General features: G+C 44.4%; 1 protein-coding gene across 1 annotated transcript in view; it reads right to left on the bottom strand.

Moving 5' to 3' along the window:
- GRK7 (G protein-coupled receptor kinase 7) overlaps positions 1-12,105 on the bottom strand; it is a 37,176-nt gene extending 25,071 nt beyond the window's left edge. The window contains exons 1-2 of the mRNA XM_036849491.1: positions 11,500-12,105; positions 9,708-10,145 (exon numbers count right to left, since the gene is read on the bottom strand). Of these exons, the coding sequence (XP_036705386.1) occupies positions 9,708-10,145; positions 11,500-12,105 (1,044 nt within the window). The remainder of the gene's footprint in view (positions 1-9,707; positions 10,146-11,499) is intronic.
- Between the last annotated feature and the right edge of the window lie 4,812 nt (positions 12,106-16,917).

Here is a 16,917-nt window from a genome sequence, read left to right as displayed (position 1 = left end):
TTCTGAATGCCATTAAGAGTGGTAAATGCTTAATTAATATAGGTTGAATGAGTGAATGCATGAATGAGTTAATGAATGCCTTTTGAATGAAGAAATGTTAAAAAATAATTCCAAGACTGTAATGAATATTTCTGAATGCCCTTAAGAGTGGTAAATGCTTTGAGAATGGATGTGAAATTTTTGGAGTGGTCAAAAGTTACTAAGAACTAAATTTAGTTAATAATGGTGGTTAGGATTTTGGTAGAGACCAATATGTGACCATGAAGTAACCAGAATGCCTGTCCTGTCTGATTCTCAGAAGTAAATTCTCAAAAAGAAAAATTTTTGGAGCAGGGTCATAATGGTTGTGATGTATGTAGGTATTAACGTCTGATGAAACACACTCAGAGATCTTTTTAAAATCACTTATTCAGGGCTTCCCTGGTGGCACAGTGGTTAAGAATCCACCTGCCAATGCAGGGGACACGGGTTTGAGCCCTGGTCCAGGAAGATTCCACATGCCGCAGAGCAACTAAGCCCGTGCGTCACAACTACTGAGCCTGCGCTCTAGAGCCCGCAAGCCACAACTACTGAGGCCAGCGCGCCCTAGAGCCCGTGCTCTGCAACAAGAGAAGCCACCGCAGTGAGAAGCCCGCGCACCGCAACAAAGTGTATCCCCCGCTCGCTGCAACTAGAGAAAGCCCACACGCAGCAACGAAGACCCAATGCAGCCAAAAATAAATGAAAATAAAATAAATAAATTTTAAAAATAAATAAATAGACAAAATCACTTATTCAGTGTGTCACTAGCATTGTAGTCGACACGCCAGAAGCTTCAAAATAAATATTATGCCCAAACTCTATTACATTATCCCTATGAATGTGAGGAGTTGGTTAGAGGCAGGACATGGTAAGCAAGCATGTCACAAGCTTTTGGGTCACTGCACTAACTTCATTCCAATTCCTGACAATATAGCAAGTTTTAAGGATTGACTCATGTTCCACAATATCTGAAGGTCACTGTTCTCCACATAGATGGTTGAATTTGAAAAGTCCCAGCACGAGTCCCATTGCCCAATTTTCCTGTTATATTTACCTGGCAGCTCTAAAAATGCTAAGAGTTAGTTTTATTGTGTGCACGTGGATGTCAGCTGAGAACAGGCAGGAGTGCTTATCACATTTATTAAAGGTTAATATCGACAATGGCTGGGACCATGTTTAATGATATTGTGCCTGGGTGTGGGAAGGCTGACTGAGATATTAGTCACATCGTTCCCTGTAAAGGTTGGGCCAATCCTTTTCCAAAGTCTTAACTCCATTAGAGGTTCAACTAGGCTTGAGGTTGGGATCCATATCAGACCAGACTGAGGAAGATATGCTATGTCATCACATGCACTCATTCTGAGTTTCACTCAGTGGAGGGCCTTTTATAGCATTACAAACCAGAGACCACATTCTGCTCTGTGTGTGAACTTGACAAGGCGGAGTCAAAACCGTAAGTGCTCTTGAATCTGGCATACCTGGGTTCATCTCACATATGAGAGATGTGACTTTGGGTGGGTAACTTAACCTCTCTGAGTCTCAGTTTCTCCATCTCCGTAATACTCCCTATCTTGTAAGTCTTTCTATAAAGGCTCTAGAGCCCATCATCCCTTGATTAAGAGGTCAGAACTCTTCCAAACTTTTCAAACCATTGAGATAACAGCAGTTATTAGGGGTACCCACTGTTTCTGCTTATCTGAATTCCATTTCACCATTCTCTTCCACTCCTATTTTCTTTCTTTTTCTTTTGGCTGCACCACGCGGCACGTGGGATCTTAGTTCCCCCACCAGGGATCGAACCCTTGCCCCCTGCATTGGAAGCGGGGAGCCTTAACCACTGGACCACCAGGGAAGTCCCTCCATCCCTACTTTCCATTGGAGAACACTTTCCTCTGCCCTCAGTTCCTGATATATATATAGGACAGAACTTCTCCCTGGCTCCTGACCACAGCAGAGATCTAGCCTGGCTAATGGACTTGGTTATGGTTGGGCATGTGACTTGAGCTGTCCATTGAGAGTCTTCCCTGGGAATTTGAAGGAACTGTTCGTAAAGAACTGTTCTCTTTCCACGGGATTGCTCGGTTGGTAGGATATGCGTGGAGCTGTCGGTGGCCTCCACTCAGGAGCCCCTGAGAGTGAGAGTGAGGCCAACACCGAGGAGAGCAGAGCTGGGGCACAGAGGGAGGGCTTCCCGGTGATAATGCTCAGACCCTGGATCACTCTGGCCTTCTTAGTTATGTAAACCATTAATTTCATTTTCTTAAGTAACTTCACTTTGTCCGGTAAGAACCCTTACTGATATCCCAGTAAACCATAGTGAAACGTATGCCATGTGTTCACCTTTGGCGTTTGCGAGTCTTTTCCTACAAATAAGTCAAAGACTGTCTCATAGACTCATGAAATCTTAGAGATTAAGGATGTTCTGGGGCCTGCCTGAGATGCCAGGCACAGTGAGTCAGTGATAAGTCTCGACAGGAAGCCAGGGTTTCTGCCTCCCAGGCCAGTGCTCTTAAGCCTCCCTGCCTCTTGTCGTGTGTCTGCCTCAGTCTTTCTCAGACTCGGGCAGAACTACCCTCGCCTTTCCTTCCTGAGTCACCGCCCAGTTACCAGCAGCCGGGGGCCCCATGGGGCAAAAGGCACCGCCTTCTAGAAGTGGCTCCATTCTCTCCACAACCCCGCCCCCTCCACTGGGGACAGCCGTGATTTAAGAGAAGTGAGTACAGACGTGGGTCTTGATGAAGCCTAGGTGAAGCCAGGCAGCTAAGCTCTGGATGTAAGACTGTTCAGAGCCTTGGGCCCTACTTCAACCCTCATTACCTCATGTGGGAATTATTACAGTAGCTCTTTACCGGCCCCCCTTTCTCCTGAACCCCAGGCTCCCTCTACTTGAATTCATCATAGTGTCAGTCATCTCCTTAAAAAATCATTCTGCATACCCAGACAAAACTACAATTCAAAAAGATACATGCACCCCTATGTTCATAGCAGCACTATTCACAATAGCCAAGACATGGAAACAACTTAAATGTCCATCGACAGATGAATGGATAAAGAAGATGTGGCAAATATATACAATGGAATATTACTCAGCCATAAAAAAGAATGAAATAATGCCATTTGCAGTAACATGGATGGTCTTAGAGATTATCATATTAAGTGAAGTCAGAAAGGTAAAGACAAATACCATATGATATCACTTATATGTGGAATCTAAAATATGACACAAATGGACTTATCTACGAAACAGAAACAGACTCACAGACATAGAGAACAGACTTGTGGTTGCCAAGGGGAAAGGGGGTGGAAGGATTGGGAGTTTGGAATTACCAGATGCAAACTATTGTATATAGGATAGATAAACACAAGGTCCTACTGTATAGCACAGGGACCTATACTCAGTATCCTGTGACAAACTATAATGGAAAAGAATATGAAAAAGAATATATATATAAAACTGAGTCACTTTGCTGTATAGCAGAAATTAACACAACATTGTAAATCAAATATACTTCAATAAAATTAAAAAAAAAAAAGAATCACTCTGGTCATGCCATTTCCTGTTGATAAACCTTCAATGGCTCCCTGCTGCCTATAAAGCAATGTCCAAAGTATTTCACCTGGTGTCCTGAAATAACCTGACAGGGCCTGTGTCCCTCCAGGGAGGCTCAGCTCATACCTAGGGAAGGGTTACCCACTGGGAAGAATCACTTCCAGAGTTTCAAATTCAATTAAGAGTTTCAAGTTCTATTATACAGACATACCTCGTTTTATTGTGCTTTGCTTTACTGCACTTCGCAGATATTGGATTTTTTACAAATTGAAGGTTTATGGCAACCCTGCAAGTCTGTTGTGCCATTTTGCCAATAACATTATTTTAAAATTAAGGTATGTATATAGTTTTTTAGACATAATTCTATTGTATACTTTGTAGACATAACTTTTATATACACTGGGAAACCAAAAAAATGTCTGGAATCAAACCCACAATATCTCTGTGGTGTGTCTGTAGTAGATGGTAGGTGTACTGATCCCTGCTGGAAAGGAAAACATTGTCCCTCTAACAGTGTCCAGTACCTTGCTATCGTCACCATTAATGTTGATGCTATTTTTCATCTTTCCATTGGCTATCTTCCTTTATTAATGACTTGTATGAGTTTTCTATTGCTGTGTAACAAATTACCACAAACTTAGTAGCTTAAAACAACACCCATTTATTACCTCACAGTTCTGTAGGTTTGAGCACAGCATTGGAGGGGTTCTTTGGTCAGGATCTCACAAAGCCAAAGTCAAGATTCTGCTGGGCTGCACTCTCATCTGGAGCTCAGGATCCTCTTCCAAGTTCATGTGGTTATGGCCGAGTTCAGTTCACTGTGGTTGTAAGACTGAGGTCCCTGCTATGTTTCTGGCTGTCATTCAGAGGCAGCTCTCAACTCTGGAGACCACCTACATTCCTTGCCATGTGGTTCACTCCATCTTCAAAGCCAGCAATGGTGTGTTGAAGCCCTCTCATGCTTTCAGTTTCTGAGTTCTGCTGTCTCTGACCTCTATACCCATATTTAAAGGACTCATGTGATTAGGTCAGCCCCACTTGGTTAATTTCTCTTTTGAGTAACTCAAAATCAACTGATTAGTAACCATAAATGCATCTTCAAAATCCATTTTGCCTTATAATGTAATACAATCACGGGAGTGATATCTCACCATATTCACAGGTCTTGCCCACAAGTCAATGGGAAAAAATTATACAAGGGCAAGGGTCATTGGAGGTCATCTTAGAATTCTACCTACCACACCATTGTAACAATTATTTGCTAATTTTAATGCCTGTGTGAGTTGAAAACTGAACCAGATTTCCTCATCTTTATCAATATTTTTTTCCTGGGGGCTGGTGACAGATGCTGTCAGCTCATTCAACACTTAATCTCACTCCCCATCTCCCTTATCATCCCCTGCAATAGAGGCTGGACAATGCAAAACTATTTTTCAGGCTCCCTTACAGCTAGAGGTGAACATGTGGCATGGTCCTGGCCAATGGGGTGTAAGCAGAGTCTGTTAACATTCTCTTTTCTCCCCCTTTCTTCCATCCTGGAATGTGGACTTGATGTTTGGAGTTGCAAAAGCCATCTTGTGATAGGAGGAAAAGGCCAGGAGATTTTCACAGAGACCTTGGCACTGAAATTGTTGAGAATCCGGCATTCTTTCATATGTAGCAGAAAGCAATGCTAGCTTACAAAAGACTGAATGAGTAGCTGAATGAGAAGCAGCTAGCCATGTCTCCAAAGCCACGATGCCTTAACTTTTCTGGAAGGATTGCACAGAGTTCAGGCATCAGGTATCAACCTTCATAATCGGTGATTTTTCCTCCACACCTTCTTCATAATGTTCACAGGAATTCTTTTTTTTTTTTTTTAATAAAATTTTATTTATTTATTTATTTATTTATTTTTTGGCTGTGTTGGGTCTTCGTTTCTGTGCGAGGGCTTTCTCTAGTTGTGGCAAGCGGGGGCCACTCTTCATCGCGGTGCGCGGGCCTCTCACTATCGCGGCCTCTCTTGTTTCGGAGCACAGGCTCCAGACGCGCAGGCTCAGTAGTTGTGGCTCGCGGGCCCAGTTGCTCCGCGGCACGTGGGATCTTCCCAGACCAGGGCTCGAGCCCGTGTCCCCTGCATTGACAGGCAGATTCTCAACCACTGCGCCACCAGGGAAGCCCTCACAGTAATTCTTTATACAGTATCTTGACATCACAACAATGTTAGCGGTTACAGAAGCCCTGTAAATATGTTCCTTTTCATTTCTTCTGTGAAATGTTGTGAGTATAATGACCTTAAAATCCACTTGGGGGCCCAGTTACATGTGTGGGAGCTACAGTAAATAGGAAACCGAGTGGCTCTACTTAGCTATGTGGAGGGGTAAACAGTGAAAGAGGGATGCTTTCCTTTTCTCTGTCTTTCTTTTTATGGTTTCTATACTTTCTCTCTGACTCTTCCCCTCCCCACCCTGCACCCTTCCTGAGGGTCCCCTGGGCTTTGGAGGCAGGTTTGAGGACTGGGGCAAGTGGTCTAAACCCAGAAGTTTGGTCTCATGGGACAAAGAGGGACTCAGGAAAGGCAAAAGGGTGAGAGGTCTCTAGAGAGTAAACTTCTCCACCAACTGCATTCATTATAGAGGACAATACTGAGGAGGCACGGAAGGCTTCCTCCAGTTTCCAAAAGAGTCAGACAGCTGGACACAGGAGCCACTGAAGGAACTGTCCTTAAATATTCTCTTGGCCCATGAATAGAGCTGGAGGAAGACTGAGAAAGGATTTACAAGAGACAGAGCTATGTGTCTCCTCGACCTTCAGCAAGGTGGAGATGTACCACCGATTAGCATGATACATGCCTATGAGACACTCAGAAGGAACACTTCTCCTCTGCATAAGTGACAATGTGAATTCAAAATCCTGAAGAAATACACTTTGGTATTTTCATGCATAGACAGACATGGATTCACGACGTTTCCGTTTTTTGTTTTTTGTTTTTTAATTTTATTTTTATTTATTTATTTTTGGTTGTGTTGGGTCTTCGTTGTTGCGCGCGGGCTTTCTCTAGTTGCAGCGAGCGGGGGCTACTCTTTGTTGTGGTGCATGGGCTTCTCATTGCGGTGGCTTCTCTTGTTGCGGAGCACAGGCTCTAGGCGCGTGGGCTTCGGTAGTTGTGGTTCGCGGGCTCAGTAGTTGTGGCTCACGGGTTCTAGAGCTCAGGCTCAGTAGTTGTGGCACACGGGCTTAGTTGCTCCGCGGCATGTGGGATCTTCCCGGACCAGGGCTCGAACCCGTGTCCCCTGCACTGGCAGGCGAATTCTCAACCACTGCACCAGCAGGGAAGTCCCACAACGTTCCTGTTTTCATAGCAAAGTCCCACGGAGGCAAACACTCTGCTTCCCTGCCATCTTCCCGCTTTTTCCACCCCAACTTAGGAGACAGTGATACGGAAGTCCTCCATCCCATCCCCACCTCTTCCTCGGTTTCTCCACCCTCATTCAGCCTCTCCTTCCTACAGAAACAGCACTTTCTCTCCTGATTCTTGTCTCAGCATCTAAATCTCCCCTCCTTAAAACTCCATCCTCCTCCCTGTGTCCCCCTGTAGTGACCAGCCTCCCTCCTTCCTTTGTCTCACTCTCTACTCCCAGGTCAATCCAACCTCCACAGTCTGAGTTCTGACCTTGAGCATCACTCTTACTGAGGACACTGTGGTTTCCTGACTGTCAAATCCCACAGCCTGCCTGACCTCTTGGCAGCACTCGACAGTGCTGACCACTCTCCTCCCTTAAATCCTCTTCTCCTTTGGCTCCTGTGGAGGAGGCTGCCAGTTACCTGCTCCATATCCTGCGTTTCTCCTTCCGAAAAAAAAAAAAAAGTCATTTATCAGCTTCCCCTACAGGCGGGGTGGCCAGATAATAGTTCTAGCCAATGAGATTTAAATGGAAGCTGTCAGATGGGCCTTCCAAGGAAGTTCATATTCGGAGACATATTTGGTTGCTGCGTGCATGCCTATTTACTCCTGACCTTTCCTCCTTTCTCCTGCCTGGAACATGGACCTGATGGCTGGGGCTAGGGCAGCCATCTTGCACATGTCGAAAAGGCCAAAATGACAGAGATGTCGATTCCATTATCCTGGAGCTGCAGAACTAATACCAACCACGCTTATCTCCACACTACTTGTTACATAAGAAAAATAACCCCCTCTCTTGTTTAATCCACTATTATTTGGGTTTTCTATGATATGCTGCTGAAATCAACCCTTAACTGATACAGCTCCCATGACTCTGTCACTCTCGTCCTACTTCTTTAACCTCTTCAAGGCCCCTTTTCTTCAACACCGCCTACATGTTGATGTTCCTTAGCTACCATCCCTGGTCCTCTTCCTCCACTGTTTCCCAAACGACCCAGTGGTGTCTGCTGCTTCCCAAGTCATGATGACTCCAAATCCCAATGTCTAGCTCCGACCTTTCAGCAGAGCACCAGATCTTTATCTAAATGTCTACCTGCCTGTCACATAGGAGACTCATATACACCACACTCATCATTAAACTTACCAGCTTTCCCATAATTCTGCTCCTCTTTCTAGTCACTGGAGCTAGAGACCTGCCGCATCACTTACCCTCATACCCAGCTGGTCCTGAAGTCCCATCAGGTCTCTTTCCAACAGCTCTGCTTTATTCCCACTTCTTCAATCCTACTGTCTTATACAGGCCTCATCATCTCTTCCTGAGCCACCGCATCCGCCTCCTAACTAGCTCCTCTGCCTCTCATCTACAATCCAAACTGGTGTTTAAAACATGCAAGCCTAATCACACCATTCCCTTTCTTAAAACCCTTCAATGGGGGCTTCCCTGGTGGCTCAGTGGTTGAGAATCTGCCTGCCAATGCAGGGGACACGGGTTTGAGCCCTGGTCTGGGAAGATCCCACATGCCACGGAGCGACTAGGCCCGTGAGCCACAATTGCTGAGCCTGTGCGTCTGGAGCCTGTGCTCCGTCCGCAACAAGAGAGGCCGCGATAGTGAGAGGCCCGCGCACCGCGATGAAGAGTGGCCCCCACTTGCCGCAACTAGAGAAAGCCCTCGCACAGAAATGAAGACCCAACACAGTCATAAATAAATAAATAAATAAATAAATAAATAAATAAATAAAATTTAAAAACAAAACAAAACAAAACAAAAAACCCTTCAATGGCTTCTTGTCCCTCACAAGAAAGAATTCCAATGCCTTTGCATGATCTGAGCTCTACACATCTTGTCAACATTCCTTACATTATAGCCACATAAATTCACCTGCGGTTTCCCAAACTTGCCATGATTTTTCTCACTTCCTTGCCTGATTCTCATCTCTGAGTTGTAAGCTGGAAACTGTGCAAAAACCAAGTTTTAGGTGGATATTTAGGAATCTGACTTGGGCCCTTATCTTCCTGGGAATCCTCCCACCTTTGTGCACAGAAACTCAGTGGTAAAGAATTGTCAGAATTCGAGAGATTTTTGTATTGTTCGCTTAACATAATTGCTTAATTATAATTCCCTTTTTAATCAAAGAATTCTCTGCCATCACCTTGAACCAAATTGATCAAAATAAACATCAATTGCCTTTGTTGTCTTGTATATATATTTTCATTTAAAATTTCACCTTTGTTCAATGTAAAACATTCCCCCAGTGCACATTCAACAGAAAAGGAGATATTTACTTTAATGTGCTAAGTGCTGGGGTTTCTTCTATTTCTTATCCTATTAAATTTTACCTCCTAGAATCCTGAAATTTTAGGGTCCAGCCCCTAAAATTTTCCAGAAAAGGAAACCAAGGCTCTATTGACTCAGGAACATGGCACCAGGGAGGTGGTTATTGGTGGGACATACCTAGATCCTGGCTACGGCTTCAGCTCTTACCATCTCACGGTGAAGGCACAGATCATCTCCAACTCACAAAGAAGGCTCCCCTCTGCTTCTAGTGAGAGGAAAGCAAAGTAGCCCCAAATAGCCAGTTAAGCTAATTCTCTTATAGCACTCCACTTAAGGCAAGATGACAACATAAGGGCTTTAAGAACAAGGAAATTAGAAGCATTAAGTCCAAGGTTCTGCTTGCCCTGGGAATAGAAGGGCCCTCTCCCCTCCTCTCCGACTCTGTGCCCCACCTTTGGGCCCATGGAGAGCCACTCACCCTCTGGATGATGGGCTTGCCATCTTGGATCTCCACAGCCAGCCCCACGTCGGACAGTCTGCAGTTGCCAACGTCGTCCAGAAGCACATTCTTGGGCTTCAGGTCCCGGTAGACGATGCTGAGGGAGTGGAGGTGCAACATGTTGCAGGTCATCTGGGCCGAGTAGAAGACCACCCTGCTCATGTCCGGGCCCCGCTCGCCCACGCTGTAAATGTGGAACTTGAGGTCTCCCCCACTCATCAGGCTCATAACCAGGCAGAGATGGCACCTGCTCTCAAAGGCATAGGCCAGAGAGACAATGAAAGGGCTGCTGACCCTCTCCAAGATTTCCTTTTCCAAGACAGCCATTTTCTCACCATTTTTCTTCTTCAGCCGCTTCTTGCCCAGTTTCTTACAGGCATACATCTTGCCGGTGTTTTTCACCTGGACAGCACATACCTTAAGGAGAGAAAGAAAGGGAGAGGAAGAAGTAGACAGCACTGGAGACAGCAAGGGGAGGGGGGATACAGGGGGTGGAGGAGCAGAAAACCACCAAGGTGGAAAGACGGCAGGCTTCTGAGAAAAGAGAAGCTGTGAGTGAGAAGGATTCTTTGAGATAGAGCTGGGACCACAGTGAGGTATCACTTCACCTCCACTATGTGAGCCATAATTTAAAAAAAATAAAAGGAAAAATAACAAGTCCTGGCAAGGATGTGGAGAAATTGAAACGCTCACGTGTTGCTGGTGGGAACTTAAAACTTGGAAGAGTTTGGTGATTTCTCAAAACGTTAAACACAGAATTGCCCTAAGACTTAGCAATTCCACTCCTAGACATATACGAAAGAGAAACGAAAGCAGGTATTCAGACAAATTCTTGTACATAAATGTTCACAGCAGCACTATTCACCCTAGCCAAAAGGTGGAAACAACCCAACTGTCCACCAATAGATGAATGGATACATGAATTGAATGTAGTATTCCCATACAATGGAATGTTATTCAGTCCTAAAAAGGAATGAAGTACTGATACATGCTACAAGGTGAATGAACCTCCGAACCTTACGCGCAGTGAAAGAAGCCAGCCACAAAAGCTCAAATACTGTATGACTCCATTGATATGACACACCAGAATTGGCAAATCCATAGAGACAGAAAGCAGCCCAGTGGTTGCCAGGGGCTGGGTGGGTCGGGGGAGTGGGGGAAATGGGTAGTAATTGTTAATGGGCACAGGGGTGATGAAAGTATCTTGGAACTAGATAGAGATGATAGTTACACAACATTGCAATGTACCAAATGCTATTAAATTGTACACTCTAAAATGGTTAATGGGTAATGTGACTTTTACCTTAAAGAATTCTTTTCAACTTAAAAAAAGAAAGCTGAGCACAGCATTGGTGCAAAATGGATTCCAGGCTTTAATTCAAGATGAGTGTTTTCTTAGCTCTCTGAAGTTTTTCTCAAATTACCTCCATGACCACAATTAAGGGGAAAGGGGGATCTCCCACTGTTTGTTGCTATCATTCACCAAAGGGGCATTTCAGTGTGTGCCTGCCTGTTGTAGACCCCACGATAAAGATTCTTGGCCAGTTCCACATTTTGTTAGTTTTTTCTATGCCATTCTCATTTTATTTCACGCGGTGACCGGAAAGAAGACGTGAGAGCAAGCTAGGAATTCTTTCTCCACATGTGGCACTGAGATTAGTTCTAAGTTCCCTTGAGATAAAAAAGAAAAAAAAACAAAAAAACGAGGCAAAATAAAACTCTATTATGCTGTCTATTTCGTCTTCCAGCCTGGCTATTCTGAAACACTTACCTCCCCAAAACCACCTTTCCGCAGCACCCGGAACTCTTCGAAGTACTTGTCTGACACCGGTTGCATCTCAAAGACTTTCCACTGCAGAAACTTGTCATAGAAGGGGCTGGCCAGGAACTCTAGGAAGGGCTGGTCCTGCAAGAAGGCCATGGCCTCAGCCTTGGCCAGCTCCACCAGGGACGCTCGCTCTTCCTCCGTGGTGGCTGCTTGGCACTTGGTGACCAGAGCTGGGTTGAGGAAGGGGTGTGGGCGCCCCGGGGAGGCCGCACAAGTGGCCATCAGCCCCTGCAGCGTGCTGCCCTTGGCGGGACCCTCTTCGGCCAGCTCCCAGCTCTGCACCTCCTCCAGGAAGCCCACGGCCTCCTGGTACGCGGGCACCGTAGCTAGGAAGCCCCGGAAGAGGCGGCGGCCGATAGGCTGCTGCTCGCACAGGCTGTGGAAGTCGTTGGGCGGGGCCTGGCGGAGCTGCTCGCAGCTCTGCGGCCCGGGCAGCATCAGGGTCCGGCGTCGGCGCTGCAGCTCCTTGCTGTCGGCATCCAAGGACTTCCGCGCCTGCAGGTAGGCCGCGTTGGCGATCAGGTTGTCCAGGCCCCCCATGTCGACCATGGCTGAGCACCGATCGTGCTCCCTCGGCACAGAAAAGGAAGGATGGAGGGCTGCGGCGGGGACGCCGTCAGGCGCGGGCCAGCCGGCTGCTCTCCGGTCCAGGGTGCAGTGACTTCTGCGGGATTTACAGCGAAGCTTCGGGTCTGCAGGTGGGACTGATGGAGGGTGAGGAAAGAGGCTTCTCTTGTAAGAAGCTTTGCTGGCTATGCATAGCCGGCCAGCGAAGGGCGCCTCACAGGTCACCCCCCCGAGGGGAAAGCAGTCTGTGACACCTGCAGGGTCTACCTGTTCATCATGGGGCCTTTCTCATCCACACCTGCTCCCTGAATCCCCAGCTACCAATTTCCAAAGGAAAGGAGTCATCGTTAAGGTGGTGTGTTATTTGTTGCTGACAGCAGTGTTTTCAACTGTGTCTGATTTTACGTGTTTCCCAGCAGGTGCAAGCTAAGTAAACTCCTAGGAATGACAGGTCAGGAAGAGGAGCTTTGAGAAGCTGCAGAGGTTTTCCTCCTCGTGTCTGGCAGCCTGATGCAGAGCAGGTTACAGAAGGGGCTGCTCTGAGCTGCGAGTCACGAGACATGTTCCCAGAGGCCCTTGGGAACCCAGGTCGTGGCCTTCAGAGTGGGCTGTGGCTCTCCCATAGCCGGCGACACCCTCTACAGCCTACAGAGATCCTCCAGCCATGGCTTTCTTGGTTCTGAGTAGTCTGTGGCCTACAGTACCCAGTTAAAAAGCACAAGGTCACCTTGACCCAAAACATCCCGGGAAATGACATCAGCAGGAAAATCACACCACTTCACATCATGTGGTCCAGACTATTCCAAGGGGACAAGCCTAACAAGGGGAATCTGAAGGCGAAGGAGCTGTGTGTGGAGACCCCGAGCCGTGACGTTCCAGGCGTGGCCCTTCGACACCTCGGCCCAGGCTCCCTCATGAAGCCAGGAAGCTTCCCTCCACAGAGATCACTCAGAGCCGCCCCAGACCACGACCTCACAAAGAACAGAAATTGGTTTAGACAAAGATCAGGCTAAGAATCTCTGCTCCAAAAATAACACTTGTGTCCTACAGGGAAAGAACACTCAGCCTTTTTCTTCACAAAGCAAGGCTAAGGCAGCTTAAAAACAAAGTCATTCAGTATTATGCCAGAGTGTATAAAAGGGGAAAAAAAATAAAAGAGAGAGAGAGAGAGGAAGGAGAAAGGGGAGGAAAAATACCTGGTGAGTCTTTTTCCAAACAAACAACCTGTAGCACACGCTCTGTCAAAATATCATCATGACGGCCGTGGTCTGCCTGACAGAGTCTGCCGACCATCCCCCAGAGCAGATACACACTTGGCCTCATGCTACCGAGAATTATGTAATGAACTCGTGGGTGCCCTTTGGCTTTTCACTGCTGCGCTGTAAACCCTCAGCCCAATGGCAGAGGTGGGGGATCTGCACGACGGACCACCGCTCGGGACCATGCCATCTGCTTTGCAACCCACGCTAGAAATGTTGGGACTTCTTGATATGTCATTCCAGGCCCACATTTCTGAGTAGTAAAAAATCAGTCTGAGACTCTCTCCTAAGGAGGAAATGCCTTTTCCTGGGGTTCTTATGAATACAGTGGCAACAGGGCAGAACTTTGAGAAAATGGTAGAATTGTCATCACATGACTACTTCACCTTATCGCTGAAAAAAGAACGTTTTTCACTGATGACCGTATCTGCTATGAGCTGCTTGATCCCACTCGCACTGATACTTTCTTTTATCCCCGAGTAATCACTTAACCCAGCACTGTCCAATAGATAAATGCAAAACCACATACGGAATTTCAGATTTTCTAGCAACCACATTAAAAAAAGTAAAAAGAAGCATATGAAGTTAGCTTTAAAATATATTTTACTTGGCCCAGTATATGCAAAGTATTATCATTTCAATATATAATTGATATACAAATTGCTAATGGAATATTTTACATCTTTTTTGTGTCCTGAGTTTTCAGAATATGCTTTGTATTTTACACTTACCAGTTCAAGCCACACACATTTCAAATGCTCAGTAGCCACATGTGGCCAGTGTCTACCTTTTTGGATGGCACAGACAAACCTTTTGCATGTAGCTTTGTCATTCATAAATAAAAGAAAGTTTTTCTTATGGTTTTTTTTTTTTTCTAATCAGAATACCATAGACCATCTGGGTTAAAAAAAAAAACTCTCTTAGTAATTGAAAATGATCTGACTGATGAGAACAGAATTTAAATAATATCTGACACAAAGTTTAGAAGTTATAAAATGATTACACATTGACCACTGGCCATTTTAAACAGAGTACCATTATTTTCAAAGTTTTACCCACCTGAAAAAAAAAAAAGTCTATTTAAAATGGAACGCTCTATGTGATTACTAACAGTTAGGGTCCAGGGCTTTTCCCAGCTTGATGAAACAGTAATTTTAGGTCCAATTAAAGAACAGCACTGAATCCTTAGCTTAGAAGCACAGCCGAGTGCTGGGCACATTCAGGATACCCTGCGCCAAAGGGGAAAAATATCAGAAATCTTGGATTGGAAATGTGGCCCTATGGTTACAAGCACTAACTCCAGCACTGCTTGGGAGAGCTGAGTCCTGGCTCTAGCAAGTCCTAGCTGTGTGACCTTCTGCAAGTTACTTAACTTCTCTGAGTCTCAGTCTTATTATGTGAAAACAGAGCTAATGTTGATTCTTCTTTTTTTTTTTAAATTATAGTTTGTGTACAATGTTACACGTTACTGGTGTATAATATAGTGATTCACAATTTTTAAAAGTTATACTCCATTTATATCAGTGTTGATTTTTGAGTAAGTTCTTGAGAGAATTAAATGCCAAATAGTGCCTGGCACAAAGAAGTGATCAAAAAATATTTGATAAAATACTTTTTATCGAAGTACAAAAGTATCACTTTTATTTTATTTATTTATTTTAAAATAAATTTATTTATTTATTTTAAAATAAATAAATTTATTTACTTATTTATTTATTTTTGGCTGCATTAGGTCTTCGTTGCTGCACGCGGGCTTTCTCTAGTTGCAATGAGCGGGGGCTACTCTTTGTTGTGGTGCAAGGGCTTCTCATTGCAGTGGCTTCTCTTGCTGTGGAGTACGGGCTCTAGGCGCGCGGGCTTCAGTAGTTGTGGCTCGTGGGCTCTAGAGCGTAGGCTCAGTAGTTGTGGCGCATGGGCTTAGTTGCTCCGCGGCATGTGGGATCTTTCCTGACCAGGGATCGAACCTGTGTCCCCTGAATTGGCAGGTGGATTCTTAACCATTTTGCCACCAGGGAAGTCCCTAACTTTTAAATAATGACTATCAATCATCAAAACCTGATCCAGAATTATGCTTTTCTGATATGCAGATCGGAGACAGGAGATACCTAAGCAATGTGGAAGAAGATGGGTTCCATGCTCATCTAGCATAGAGCTGCCAACTCAGGGTCTCACATGACCTTGGAAACCTGTGGGGACCTGTGGAGCAGGAAGAGAGGGAGATCGGATTCATTAAGTGACATGCAAGACTTAGAACAACAAACTATTGCAACTAAGCGATTTACTATATTCTGCCATAAAAAGGAAGACTAAACTCTGTCATGTGAAAAGAGGAGATATTTCAGTTTGAAAGAAAAAACACTTTGATGCTAGGAAGAAAAACAATGAATATACTTTAGTACCTTTTATGTCTAATTTTGTAACCTAAAGAAAAGGAAAAAATGCTCTTTACCCAGGTCTTCCATTACATTTTGTATCATGTGGTTTAAAGCATTATTTATGACATGTATGTTCTTAAATTTTAAAATGCTCTGATGTCATACAACATCTGAAACACAAAGAACATTTTTTAAAAAGTGTAGGTTAATGGTTAGTAATAGGGTATGCTTGGTTTGCTTCTCTTTCTGAGGATTTTTAATTTTGAAAATACACCCTAGGATGAGGAAAATGTAAAGCTAGGTTTCTAGGAAGAACATGACCATCCTTTACAATGCACAATTCTCTGCATGGTCCAATAGCTCATATTTGAGGTTCAAGAATTATGAAATAATAGAGCTTGGTATTATGTGGTCTCAGAACAGAAGGTATTTTGAGGTAAGAACTTAAGGTAAGTTCTGAAGCAGACGAATATGTTAGCATTAGGACACCCAAAGAACCCAGATTGTTCTTCAACTTCTGATTTAAATCCTTCCATAGTAAAGATTTTTGCTTTTTTCGTTCAGTAGCAGCCCTCTACTGGAAGAAAAAGCAAAAGGGTCTTATCCTTCCAACCACAGCTGACCACACTTTACATTTTAATAATTTGAAGAAATCAAGGATATCCCTTGATTGTTAAAATTCACTGATACTAAACAGAGAAGAGGTGGAGCTAGATAAACTTTATTGTTTCAATGTAGTCACAGAATTTTCATACAGAAATTTAGTTTTCAAGCACCTTGTCTTTTCGATTGAAATATTGAATAGTAAGACCAGTGGTAGGCCTGCTGAATTGTCTTCAACAGACAATTGAGGTTTTCTTAGTGAAGTAAGAAAGGAGTGATACACAAGGTATTTTCATAGAACTAAGTATAAAAATTCTATAAGGGATAAATCACCATTTTACCACACCATTTTTAGAGATCTTTTTGTTTTGGAAAATCTCAAATGTGCATAAAAGTAGTGAGAATAGTAAAATAAACTCCCATACGCTCATCATTCAACTTTGTCGTCAGTATTATTAGCATTTTCCCAATATTCTTTCACTTTCATCTAACACCCCCTTGTTTTGTTTTAAATACTTAAATTTTTTAGAGCAGTTTTAGATTCATAGCAAAATTGA

Source organism: Balaenoptera musculus, chromosome 4, assembly GCF_009873245.2.
Source record: "Balaenoptera musculus isolate JJ_BM4_2016_0621 chromosome 4, mBalMus1.pri.v3, whole genome shotgun sequence".
NCBI classification, from domain to species: domain Eukaryota; kingdom Metazoa; phylum Chordata; class Mammalia; order Artiodactyla; family Balaenopteridae; genus Balaenoptera; species Balaenoptera musculus.
The sequence above is the reverse complement of the archived record's forward strand: the minus strand, read 5'-3'. Positions and strand labels throughout refer to the sequence as shown.